Source organism: Lathamus discolor, chromosome 2, assembly GCF_037157495.1.
Source record: "Lathamus discolor isolate bLatDis1 chromosome 2, bLatDis1.hap1, whole genome shotgun sequence".
Classification (NCBI taxonomy): Eukaryota; Metazoa; Chordata; class Aves; order Psittaciformes; family Psittacidae; genus Lathamus; species Lathamus discolor.
This window is the reverse complement of record NC_088885.1, coordinates 143,859,975-143,872,771: the sequence shown is the minus strand read 5'-3', so window position 1 is coordinate 143,872,771 and position 12,797 is coordinate 143,859,975. Positions and strand designations below refer to the sequence as shown.

General features: G+C 37.5%; 1 protein-coding gene across 3 annotated transcripts in view; it reads left to right on the top strand.

Annotated features, from left to right (window-relative positions):
• The window catches only part of CSMD3 (CUB and Sushi multiple domains 3), a 614,489-nt gene that overhangs the window by 431,620 nt on the left and 170,072 nt on the right, over positions 1–12,797 (top strand). For all 3 annotated transcript variants that reach the window (XM_065668828.1, XM_065668827.1, XM_065668826.1), the window contains 3 exons: positions 928–1,119; positions 2,425–2,563; positions 3,874–4,061. In XM_065668828.1, the coding sequence (XP_065524900.1) occupies positions 928–1,119; positions 2,425–2,563; positions 3,874–4,061 (519 nt within the window). The remainder of the gene's footprint in view (positions 1–927; positions 1,120–2,424; positions 2,564–3,873; positions 4,062–12,797) is intronic.

Here is a 12,797-nt window from a genome sequence, read left to right as displayed (position 1 = left end):
TGGAAAGCAAGATACTTGTGGTTTTATTCTAGGGAAATACCTTAATTTAAATCAAGATTTGTTCTTCAAAACCATCGTGAATGTACATTGCTATCTGCTGGTATTAGGTCCCCAGAAAGAGGACAGCTGAATTAAATCTTAGTACAGCCACTTCATGTTTGTTACACATGTTGCTGAGCTCAATGGGACTAGTTCACTGGGCAACTCTGATGTTTCTTATTTATTTGTAATATATATAACACATTGCTGTTTTATAATGTAACTAGGAAATAATATTTACTTAAATAAATATTGATGTGTTTACTTTCCACATAAGCTTACATATTTTGGTACATAATATATTAAAGAGTATGTTCATCATATTATGTTAAATCTGGGGAAAACATCTGTAATTCTCTCATGCTTCTTTCATAGTCATGATTGTGTGTGGGGTCTTAGTAGTAATCTGCACTTATGCATTATGTGTAGCTTTATTTTCTGTCAGGCTAAGTCCATATGTGTTTTTTTTTTTTTGTGTGTAGGTGATTTCTTTAATATTATTACAAAAGCCTAGCATGGTAAATGTATTGTGCAAGGGTATAATCCATTCTTTCCATTATTCCTATCAAAAATTACTCTAAGGTAGGAATGCTGAGTGTCTAGCGTACTAGGAAATCTGCTCTTATTTTTACATATTGCAATACTCTACTGACTTTACTCCAAAAAAAAAAAAAAAAAAGATTAAATGCATACTTGCAATAATTAAAGCAGGTGGCAAAAATTAATGTTATGAACAGTATAATTTAATAGTATAAAAGCAGCAGATTGTTCGACGGTTTCTCAAAATTTTAGAATTGAGTAGGAAAAATGTAATGGAGCAAAAATGGATTTAAAAGCTGACTTTAAAAAAAAATGTTTGTTTTTTTTTTTTTTTTATTTCTCTGCTAGGTTCTGTAGCTACTGCCTGCCGTGATCCTGGTGTTCCCATGAATGGAACTAGAAATGGGGACGGGAGAGAACCTGGAGACACTGTCATTTTTCAGTGTGACCCTGGCTATGAACTGCAGGGAGATGAGAGAATAACCTGCATTCAGGTAGAAAATCGGTACTTCTGGCAGCCCAATCCACCAGTCTGTATAGGTATGCAGAAAAAAATCAAATAATGCTTACCAAAATTTTGAAATTCTGGTGTAATGAATCACGCTGCTCTAGGAACTTTCTTTGAAGAACAAATGCACGGGAGTGTTGCACGTTTGATGAATTATTCTGTATGAAGCTCCAATGGGCATTAGCAAAATCTTTACTCTGTAATTGTTAGTATGATAGTTCCTATCCTGTCCCTTTCAAGGCCATATCATTTATAATTTGGTGATCTGTGACAGAGAAAGCAAAAAAGTCAGTGTCATTGACTACTGTCGTGGGTAGTCTGGTCTAGATGTGACGCTTAGAGACATGGTTTAGTGGTGGACTTAGCAGTGTAAGGTTAGCAATTGGACCCGATGATCTTAAAGTTCTTTTCCAACTTAAATGATTCTTTAATTCTTGAAGTAAATAAGGTAACTTTAGAGTTTACAGAATCTCTGTTACAGAAGACCTGAGCAATCAATTGCATTCCCTGGTACTGCAAATTATCACTTTGTAGGCTTCAACTGTGAAAATAAGTTAAGTCTCTGTGAACCTTATCTAGAATCTTTTTAATAAGATTTAAGTTCTTTCAGAAAACGTCTTTAGAAAACATGCTTATTCTCTTGTTGTTATATGAACTGTTAATTAAAGGATGCTGAAGTACAAAACTTCATGTGGATAATGGTAATTTTTCTGGTTTTATTAAGTATTTCCATTTCTGGACCACAAACACACAGCATTTAGGAACCTCAAAATTACACAGAGAAATACATTTGTTAAATTCTGTGTGTGCTTAAAAAATATTTTATTTATCTCTGAAGTTGAAAACCTCATTTATTAGAATGTTTCTGTCGAATTTTTATTTATATTGTGTCAGTCTTGATCCTAATTACCAATCAATGCTGTCTGATGAAAATGCAGATACTTGAATTATCAGTGTAAGTAGATCAAATTTCATAACCCATTTTAGAATGCCTTTAAGAAGAAGAAGAAAGTGGAAAGCTTATCCAGATCAGTTTTTTTATGTCTGTAGCTAGAGCATTTTTCAAGTTCATGGTATTTTCAGAAAAGACTTGACATAATGTTATGCAAGCAAATAAAAGGACAGCGTTCAAAAACCAAGTTTTTCACATAGGAGTATTAGTATTTGTCTAAGGAGAAATGTGAATACATATTTTGTTTCTATTAAAGTTTTGTAAATACTTCATTTGTTTCTTGTTTAACTTTTGGAGGACATTAAATGTCAGTGAACAGATTGCTGGTACTTGCTTCTTTTTCTTTCACCTTCTCTCTTCAATTCTAATTTATTTTCATTCACAGCTCCCTGTGGAGGAAACTTAACTGGCTCATCAGGTTTTATACTTTCACCAAACTTCCCTCATCCTTATCCACACAGCAGAGATTGTGACTGGACTATCACTGTTAATAATGATTATGTTATATCATTAGCATTTATCAGGTAAATTGCTACTTGCTCGTGTTTGTAACTATTACAGGGAGTTGTTCAATTGAACTACTTTGTTGGTGATTGTAGAATGCTGAAATCTAAGCAATTTTTTACTGAGCAGCAGTGAAAGACATATCATGAACCTAAAATATTTAATAGTCTTCTGCTCTTTACATTGTACATTTAGGTATAACATGTCTTCCATCTTAGAATGAAAATATTTTCATAGTATAGTGTGTGAACAGTTCATAGGTCCCAAATATAACCAAGTTGTTCTTCAAATCTACACAATCACTATGATTCTTGATGGAAGCGGACAAGCTTAGTCTTGGTCACATCAGATTGCACACTTACTGAGACTTGACTCACTTATGACATGCAAACTGTTGCAGAATGAGGGAAAAAACCCTTACTGTATAAACAAAAATTTGGACACTCCACTGAATACTGTTAAATATGCTTTTGATTGAGAATTACCCAGCTAACCCTTTTAAACTCAGTACAGACTATGGCACTTAAAAAGGTGGAGCTGCTGACATTTGAGTGAGTTTTGCATACCTTTTTCAAGGAAATATTTTTTAAATAATCCAGTAGTGAAATAATACTTTCCCTGAAGGAGCTGACAAGGTCTTTAATGCCTGCATTAGTTTTAATCAGGAGCTGGTATGCAGTAGAGACAAAATAATGGTTGGATTTTTCATTTTTTTACAAATAATCTTTTTTTAAAACTGCTTTTGTACAGGGATAATCTTACAAGTAAATTCGTTAGCTCTCTGCCCTTAACTAAATTTAAGTTAAAAATAAGCTAATGAATTTGTTTATAGTTACATAATTAATTAGATTTTAAAAATTAACTGAAATTAAATTCAAAAGCAAAGATGAGCTTTCAATGCTACTCCTTTTCATTTAAACTGATTGTAAGCAAAATGTGTCTTGCTTTTAAGGTTACTGAAAGATCATCCCCTGGGTGTGTGAAAGTGTTCAATCTGACTGGAAGCTGTGTGCACTCTGCAGCAGACTGCATTGTATCATAGAAATCATTAGAAATATTGTTGCTATTTTTTTCTATTTAAAATGTTTCCTTTTTTTTTTTTTTTTTTTTTTTTAGGCTAGCAGTACAATGCTTTTTCTAAGTAGAGAAACAATAAATACAGTATTTCTGTTGTTTTCTAATCAAACACTTCTGCAAACCACTATTCTGACAGTGGAGGGCTTCTTTTGGGTTCTATGAAAACAGTGATAGCAAACTTATTTAAGCTAATAAGAGTGAAAATGTTTAGCAAAGCACATTCTATCTAACAATTCTCTTCTTTGTTCTACAGTTTCAGTATAGAACCAAATTACGATTTTCTTTATATCTATGATGGGCCAGACAGTAATAGCCCTCTTATTGGGAGCTTTCAAGATAGCAAGCTGCCAGAGAGGATAGAAAGCAGTTCAAATACCATGCATCTGGCTTTTCGGAGTGATGGATCTGTTAGTTTTACTGGATTCCATCTAGAGTACAAAGGTAAATAAAGAGAGTTTTCACTAAAAATATTCAATGTATGAGTTAAAATTTTAATCGGTTTGAATTTCTTATAATTTTCTGCTTGGTAATATTTTACTTTTGTCTAAGAGTATGATAACATGTATTATCTATAAATACAAAATATAATGTTACAAAGGTACTGATTTTATTTAGCTGATACATGATGATGTTAAATGCATGATTCCAAAGGAAAAAAAAAGTCAGACAACGGTTGACAGATATCCAAAATAGTGATTCAGTAACAAATCCTAGCAGCATATCTGCATGTATTTTTCTGAATATAATTTATTTCTGTTTTTTCTTTACCTGGTAGGGCATGTTGGCATATGTTTAAGATCCTGTAAGATGAAACAATGTGCCAGGATCTAGGAGACAAATACTGAAAATGAAAAAATATTTGGCTAGACATTTGCATGATAGGCCATGGTAGAGCTGTCTGCATGTCCCAGAGAGATCTGAAGTTGTAACACAGTAAAAAAAGAAAATACAGGCCTGTAAAATTCAGAATCAATAGGAGTTTCATAACTGCCTCTCTGTGGATCAAGAAACAAATACTTGGTATTAAATGAATATGAAAATATCCAATAATCTGTAAAGACAACCAGAGAGAAAATACAGATGCTGCTGGTATAGGGGCAGTGCATGCTAACCTCTTCGGATTCATATTCTTCTCTATTTATTCTAAAAGCAATTAATAAATGAAAAGGTTTAAAAGGGAAAGACTGATGCATTTATTGCTTTGGCAAACCCACAAAGTCTTCTTTTACTTTCCTAAAGTCACTGGAATCGATAGATGTAAAGGATGTCTCCACAGTTAAGCTAGTCTTACGCAGTTAAAAGTAGGTGTCAAACATGTTGATAGTGAGCCCAGATGTATGGTGAGCCCAAGACTGTTCCACATCACTTAAAAATATTTCTTCTTCCTTCTCAATTAAGTTGAAGAATGATAAATGCAAATAGAAGTGCTATAGAAAGCAGTTCAGGAACACAGAACTTCTGAAGAACAAGAAAGTATATTGATTTTTCAAAGGGCCAAAATTTTTTTGCTGTGCTGTTGAATACAGTCTTGTCTAATGGAATTAAATGTTTTTCCCATTCACCAATCCAAGTATGGTGGATGCTCATTAAGGATGCAATCTCTTATTATTCTTGATCTAGGTTTAAACAAAGTGAAGCGCTGCACAGTGTAATCAAGGCGAAATACAATATAACTGCTTGCCTATGTGTGCCACTAAGATCTCTTTTCTTTCTGTGCTTCCAGGAGTAATGATGCCAAAGAAATTATGTAAATTTTCATCACATTTGTAAAGGTTCTGCAAATACAAACAATGGGAGGATTTAGGCATTTGCTTATACATTGTGTTTATATGTAAGTGGGGGGAAGTTTGAGAAAGGAATCAACCTAATCCTAATTTTCCCTGTTCAGCTGATATGTTTATATCTCCTGCTTTTCTCACCATATCTGGGGTATGCATTTCAACATCTACCTTAGAACAATGAGACATAAACAAAAGGAAAGATTTCAATTCCCATTAAAAAATGTCAAGAATTATGAAATTTGGACAGCTTGAAATCTCATAAGCAGAGGACTAGCTTACTCAGTGAATTATTCCTTTTCTACTGGGAATAACTGCTAAATATGACACTGCTTTGCTTAACTTATTGTAGTAGTATCATAAAGACACTTACTGTGAGGCTGCACCTCAAATTCTGTGTTCAGTTTTGGACCTCTCACTACAAGAAAGGAACTGAGGTGCTGGAGCATGTTCAAAGAAGAGAAATGAAACTGGTGAAGGGTTTAGAGCACAAACCTTATGAGGAGCCGCTAAAGGAACTGGGGAAGTTGTGGAAAGGTGGTTGTTGGTCTCTTGTCTAAAGTAACAAGTGATAGGACAACAGGATATGGCTTCAAGTTGCACCAAGGGAGGTTTATATTGAATACTAGAAAAAAATTCTGCATGGGTAGGGTTGTGAAATATTGGAATAGGCAGCTCAGGGAAGTGTTTGAGTCACCATCCCTGGAAGTATTTAAAAGATATGTAGATACAGCATTTGGAGACATGTTTTAGTGCTGGATTTGACAGTGTCAGGGTAGTTATTGGACTCGATGATCTTTAAGGTCTTTTGCAATCTAGATTATTCTATGAGTCTGTGTCTTAGTATGTGAAAGTGATATAACTTACTATTTGGCAAAAGGGCAGTTGTAAAGATTCTTGAAAATTTTTTTGTTAATTTCTTGGATAGTATATTGTAAGCAGCAAAACATTGTAAGCGTGAGATTAAATTAAGAATTACATTATTGAGCACAAAACTCTTACTAGAATTTTTTTATGAACCAAGTGTTTTGGTTTTGGGTTTGTTTGTTTGTTTGTTTGTTTGTTTATAATGTGTGACTGGGCAGGGAGCCTGCAGAGCAGCAGATTTCAGAGAGAAGTTTTTAGTGGTGTGATAAGTCATAAATAGGAAGGAAAAGGCAGGGAAAGGTAGAGAATACATTTAAGGTGTACACCTGAAAGTCCTAAACTACTTTGAATAAGAGCTTGCATTTTGTAAAAGGTTATCATTTTCAAGAACAGAGAATAGTTCAGTTAGTTGAGGAAACCAATGCAGTTGATATCGTTGTAGGTGTCAGAAACAGACCAGCTGTCCAAGAGAAAATAGATACCTGGATGAAGCATAGTCCTCATACTTCCATGAAATTTTTAACACTCCCATAGCTGCTTCAAGAATGACGTGGCTTACCAGAAGCAGTCCTAAGGATCTCTTGATGGTGGTGATGACAATTTTTTAATGCAGGTGATCTCCTAGCTGACTATGGAAAATAGTCTATTGGAATGGTTACTCACCACTAGGGCAGAAGACCCAAGGAAAAGACAGTGGATAAAGTTGTGGTACTGAATAACTTTTTACATTGTTTTTCACTGGTCTGTTTTGCTCCCAGTCCTTCCTGGACCTATGACTAGGATTTGTGGAAGCGAAACACCATCCATAAAGGAGGAAAAAATAGTCAGGAAGCAATTAAGCCATCTGGTTGTACATATCTCCTTTGGAACAGGTGAGATGCACCCAAGAGACTTGAGGAAGCTGGCTGGTGCCACTGCAAAGCTGCTTTCAATCATATCTGAAAGGTCATGGCAGTCAGGGTGGTTCTTGCTGAATGGAAAAGATAAATATGTGCACCTTGAAAAAAAAAGAAGACCCAGCAAAGTACAGGGCTGGTAGTTTTAAACTCAGTCCCTAGAAAGATTATGGAACAAATCTACCTGGAAACTATTCCTGAAAACAAGGACAAGTAGCTCTTTGGGAACAGTCTCTATGGATTTGCCATGGGGAATCTTGCCCAACCAACATATCGCTGTTTATGAGGAGATAAAAGGCTGTATGGACAAGGGGAGAGTACTGGACATTGAATACCCTGACTTTAGAAAGGCCTTTAACACACTCTTCCCCAGTATCCTGAGAGCTGAGATGGAGGCTGGATAAGTGCATGATAAGGAGGGTGGAAAATTGACTTGATTGCTGAGCTCAAACTTCTGGCTAGTCTTAACTGTGATTGATAATATAGGCAGTGCTCTCCTTATTGATGAACTGTATAATGAAACAGATCAAGTTTGTGGACAGCAGCAGTTTGGAGGGAAGTATCAGTACTGTGGAAGGTACTATTCAGTCCTATTATCAGTACTATTTAGAGGGATCCTATGAGGCTGGAGAATCAGGCTTATAGGAGCCAGGTTTCGTCTGGCACAGAGTTAATTTTGTTCTAATAGCTGGCATTGTGCTGTATTTTGGATTTATGATGAGAGTAACATTGATAACACACCAATGTTTTAGTTGTTCCTGAGCAGTGCTTACACTAAATCAAGGACTTTTCAGCTTCTCATGCTGCCCTGCCAGTGAGGAGGCTGGGCCACAAGAAGCTGGGAGGGGACACAGGCAGGACAGCTGACCCCAACTGACCAAAGGGGTATTCTATACCATAGAATGTTATGCTGAACAAAAAAAATGGAGTTTTCTAGGGATTGGCAACCCACTGCTCAGGGACAGGCTGGTCAGCAGATGGTGAGCACTTGCATTGTGCATCACTTGTTTTGTATATTCTTCTCTCGTTATTATTATTTTCCTTTCCTTTTCTGTCCTATTAGTATTTTTTTTAATCTCAACCCATGAGTTTCACCTCTTTTCCCATTCTATCCCCCATTCCACTGATGGGGAGTGATTGAACAGCTCAGTGGTGTTTATCTGCCTCCTGGGTTGAACCACGACAGTCCTTTTGGCACCTGACAGGGGGCTTGAATAGATAGCAACAGATCTAACCAGATCGTGTTAAAACAAATTTGTTATAAGCATTCATTATATTAGGTTAATAGTCACTGGTCACAATATTGATTTTTATTTTTATTTTTCTCTCATAGTTGTTGTGCTGCTTCTCAGAGCTGTCTTATGTAACAACTTATTTGCTTGTCATATTTCCTCTTGTGCTGTTTATCATCTCTGGGGGCCAGATTAAAGTTATCGTTTTGCTGTACTGTGTAACGCTGGCTTATGATAAGATAAAATTACTTTTCATGAAACTAATCTGTTATTTGTACTCAAGCACTGCTGTCATCTCCATGCTTTTGAAACCATGTCTCAGAAATTATTAGTGATTACACTCTTTACCTTTTCTCCTTGGAGAGCTAATCTGGGTGAGACAGGGTGGACCACTTTTACCTATCCCTTCCCCTTCCCTTTCACCTCCCGATTGGTTATAAACCTCTTGATGATTTTGGACATCCCTGGGATGTGCTAACTAGCATGTTCCTATTGCTGTGTCTCCTGAATGTTTTACAGGTATTGCTTAGAGATAAACAACCATTTCAGAATACCATTGAGAGAGCTGCCCCAAGGCTGGATAGTTGTGAGGGGCAGGGTGTGTGAGATAGTATGGGAAAGTACTTAGGACAGTGGGCACTTCCAGTGTTTTAGAGCTTCACCCCTGAACTAGTGCAGAATCCAGAGAAACTGGTAAAATATTTGGAAATATATGCTGTCACCCTGGCAGTTCCAGACAGAAGTCACTGCAATGTTCTGGGGCCTGGCCCATGCCTACCAATACCTGCTCAACACTATTCAGTACCCTCCAGGGGAAGAGAAGGTCTTTGGATCTGACAGCAAAATGATAGGCACTGCAGTTACTACAGCCACTGTGACAGGCATTGCAGCTGAGTCAGAGAATGAGCCTGTGCCAGCATCAGTGGCCCCTATAAACAAAATGAAATACTGGATGTGAAAGTCAGGTCATTTACTAAGAAAAGAAACTCCTATTATGAAGAGAAAGGAGGAAGAAGTGGATGAGGCAGGCTACACTGAAGCAGGGCCATCATGAGAAGAGGAGGAGAAAGAGGCAGAACTCGTAAACGAGGCAGTAAACAGTGGATTCCTATCCCTGATTAAACTGTGAGACATGCTAAAAGATTTTACTGTTGTCCAGGTGAGCACATTGGACTACACTACGCTGGTCCTATCTTAAATGGCAATAGTACTCAAAACTGTGCTTCACTGACAGGCCGTATTTTTCAGATACAAATCTCAGACCTCACCCATATCTCAAGTCTGGTCTATAATCATGTTTCTGGTTGGGTCCTTCCCTCCCTTCCTTCATTTCTAGTTTATAATGGAGAAACAGCCTGCTAGTTCTAATACATGCTCTGAAGAATAATTATGGAATATTTGCTATAGTTAGGTATGCCTGTGACACTGTCTCTAAGAAGCTTATTACGTCTGTGTTCTTTTTGAGACTTATGGATGGAGTATTAAGTCATCAAGTTCTGGGCAAAGCACCTGCTTCTCATGGCTTTCACTGATCTCCATTCACAGGGATACTAGTTTTCTAGAGGATTTGAGCATCATTACCACATTAGCTAAAAGAGACTTCCTTGTTGAACTTGTGATTGTGGTAGTGCATACTGCTAGCTGTTTTCAGCCTGTATTTCAGAAGCCTTAATTGATTGAGTGCGCCCTCAGCAAGTTTGCCGATGACACTAAGCTGTGTGGTCCGGTTGATATGCTGGAGGGAAGGGATGCCATCCAGAGGGACCTTGACACACTTGTGAAGTGTGCTGATGCCAGCCTTATGAAGTTCAACCACGACAAGTGCAGGGTCCTGCACCTGGGTCGGAGCAATCCCAGGCACGGGTACAGACTGGGCAAAGAAGAGATTCAGAGCGGCCCTGCAGAGAAGGACTTGGGGGTGCTGGTCGATGAGAAAATGAACATGAGCCGGCAGTGTGCGCTCGCAGCCCAGAAAGCCAACCGTATCCTGGGCTGCATCAAAAGGAGCGTGACCAGCAGGTCGAAGGAGGTGATCCTGCCCCTCTACTCTGCTCTTGCGAGACCTCACCTGGAGTATTGGGTGCAGTTCTGGTGTCCTCAAAATAAAAAGGACATGGAACTGCTGGAACAAGTGCAGAGGAGGGCCACGAGGATGATCAGGGGACTGGAGCACCTCCCGTATGAAGATAGGCTGAGGAAGTTGGGGCTGTTCAGCCTGGAGAAGAGAAGGCTGCGTGGAGACCTCATAGCAGCCTTCCAGTACCTGAAGGGGGCCTATAGGGATGCTGGGGAGGGGCTCTTTGTCAGGGACTGTAGTGACAGGACAAGGGGTAACGGGTTAAAACTTAAACGGGGGAAGTTTAAATTGGATATAAGGAGGAAATTCTTTCCTGTTAGGGTGGTGAGACACTGGAGTCGGTTGCCCAGGGAGGTTGTGAGTGCTCCATCCCTGGCAGTGTTCAAGGCCAGGTTGGATGAAGCCTTGTGTGGGATGGTTTAGTGAGAGGTATCCCTGTCCATGACAGGGGGGTTGGACCTAGATGATCTTGAGGTCCCTTCCAACCCTAACCATTCTATGATTCTATGATCCAGTAGTATGTGAATGTTACCTGAGAAGTAACTGCTGTTTTTCTTGAAGCTTGTTGCAAAATTTTGTTATGGACAAAAGGAATTTGCACAAATTATGTGCAACCAAGAATATAATGTTACTGTAACTGAAATATTGCCTGTCTAGTGAAACGATTATTTTTATTTCATTCCTATTACAGAAAAAAAAAACTTAAAAAGTGCAACTACAAAAAAAGTCTATATAGTAATACAGCTAAAATTGTAACACACACACACTCTCCATCATATTCTCTGTTTTGCTAAATCTGCCACTGCCCTTGTTTGTTTTCAACTTAATGATACTAGTATTCTTAGGAAAGAAAGGGAACAGGCAAAGGGGTCATCAGTGTCTTGATTTCTTCAATTGGAGCAATATGACATTGACGGTAAAGAACTTCTCCTGTCTCCTGGGAGCACTTCTGTTTTATTTTTACAAATTTGTTAATACTGTCTTCTTTTTGGCTCCTTTTTTTTTTTTTTTTCTTTTTCCCCCCAGGTCCTCAGCTTGACCTGATGAATCCTATTGCTACATTTGACTTTTTCCTCATATATTGTAGTGTAGTATACTGACTTTCTTTACAAGTTCACTTAGCAGCTATTTCAGATTTGCCAAAATACTGTGAAGGTGTTAAGTATTCAAAGCTTTACTTTTCAGAATAGTTATTAACAAACTGTATTTCTATAGTGACATTATTACTGTTTAGTCAGCAACTTCAGGAGTCTGTCACAACTGTACCTTTGGGGAAAAGAAAATTACAGGGCTGTAAGTTTTCTCTAGAGAAAAATTGTGCTGTGACAGATCATGTCTTTTCTCATTTTTTTTGATGTATGCACCAGACATAATGGATGACTTTATTTTTTCTCTCTTTAATTTCTCATGTAGTACTAACCTCTACTTTATCCAAGGAGCTTCTAGAATTATGAAATAGAGGTTTCTTATCGTAAACTCCAGAATGGTGATCTCACATTATCAGTTGTGTATCAATACAAATATATTAATATGAGTTCAGTAAGAAGAAAGTGCAATATATCCTCGCTATTGTCAAAGTGTTATGGTCCTAAATTAGATCACCCTTTTTTTCTCTCTCTCTCTTTTTTAATTTTTATTTGCTAATTTGGAATTGAAAGAATTTTTAGTTTACCCCCACGTCTGCCAGACTTCTCAAGTGAAAGTGTGATTTGCCTGTGTAATAATAATTAATATCTATGTGATAACTTTCAGACTTTCTAGTAAATTTTATCTTTTAACTTTTGATTTTCCATCCAAATTTTTGAATGAGTGTTATAAAAGTTTTAGCCTTTCTTTTTCCAATGTCACATGGTATTTTGAAAACTTACCATTCAGAACAGGAGGCAGATGTTACAGGCACCACACAAATACCTATGTGAATCAGTGTAGTTATCAAATACCTTTTCTTAACAATTAACTATGTAACTATTACTTACTATTATACTGGTTTTCATATCAGAAGCATACTCTGTAGATTAATGTCCTAGTTTCACCTGGGACAGAGTTAATCTTCATCCTAGTAGCTGGTACAGAGCTGTGTTTTGGTTATAGTCTGATAACAGTGCTGGTAACACACCGATATTTTAGTTGTTGCTAAGTAGCACTTACCCAGATCAAAGACTTTTCAGTCTCTCATGCCAGTGAGGAGGGGCAGAAGCCAGGATAGCCAAAAGGGTATTCCATACCATACCCAATATATAAACTGGAGTAAGTTACCTGGAAGGGACTGATTGCTGCCTGAGTCAGGCACGGTATTGGCCGACAGGTGGTGAGTAATTGTATTATGC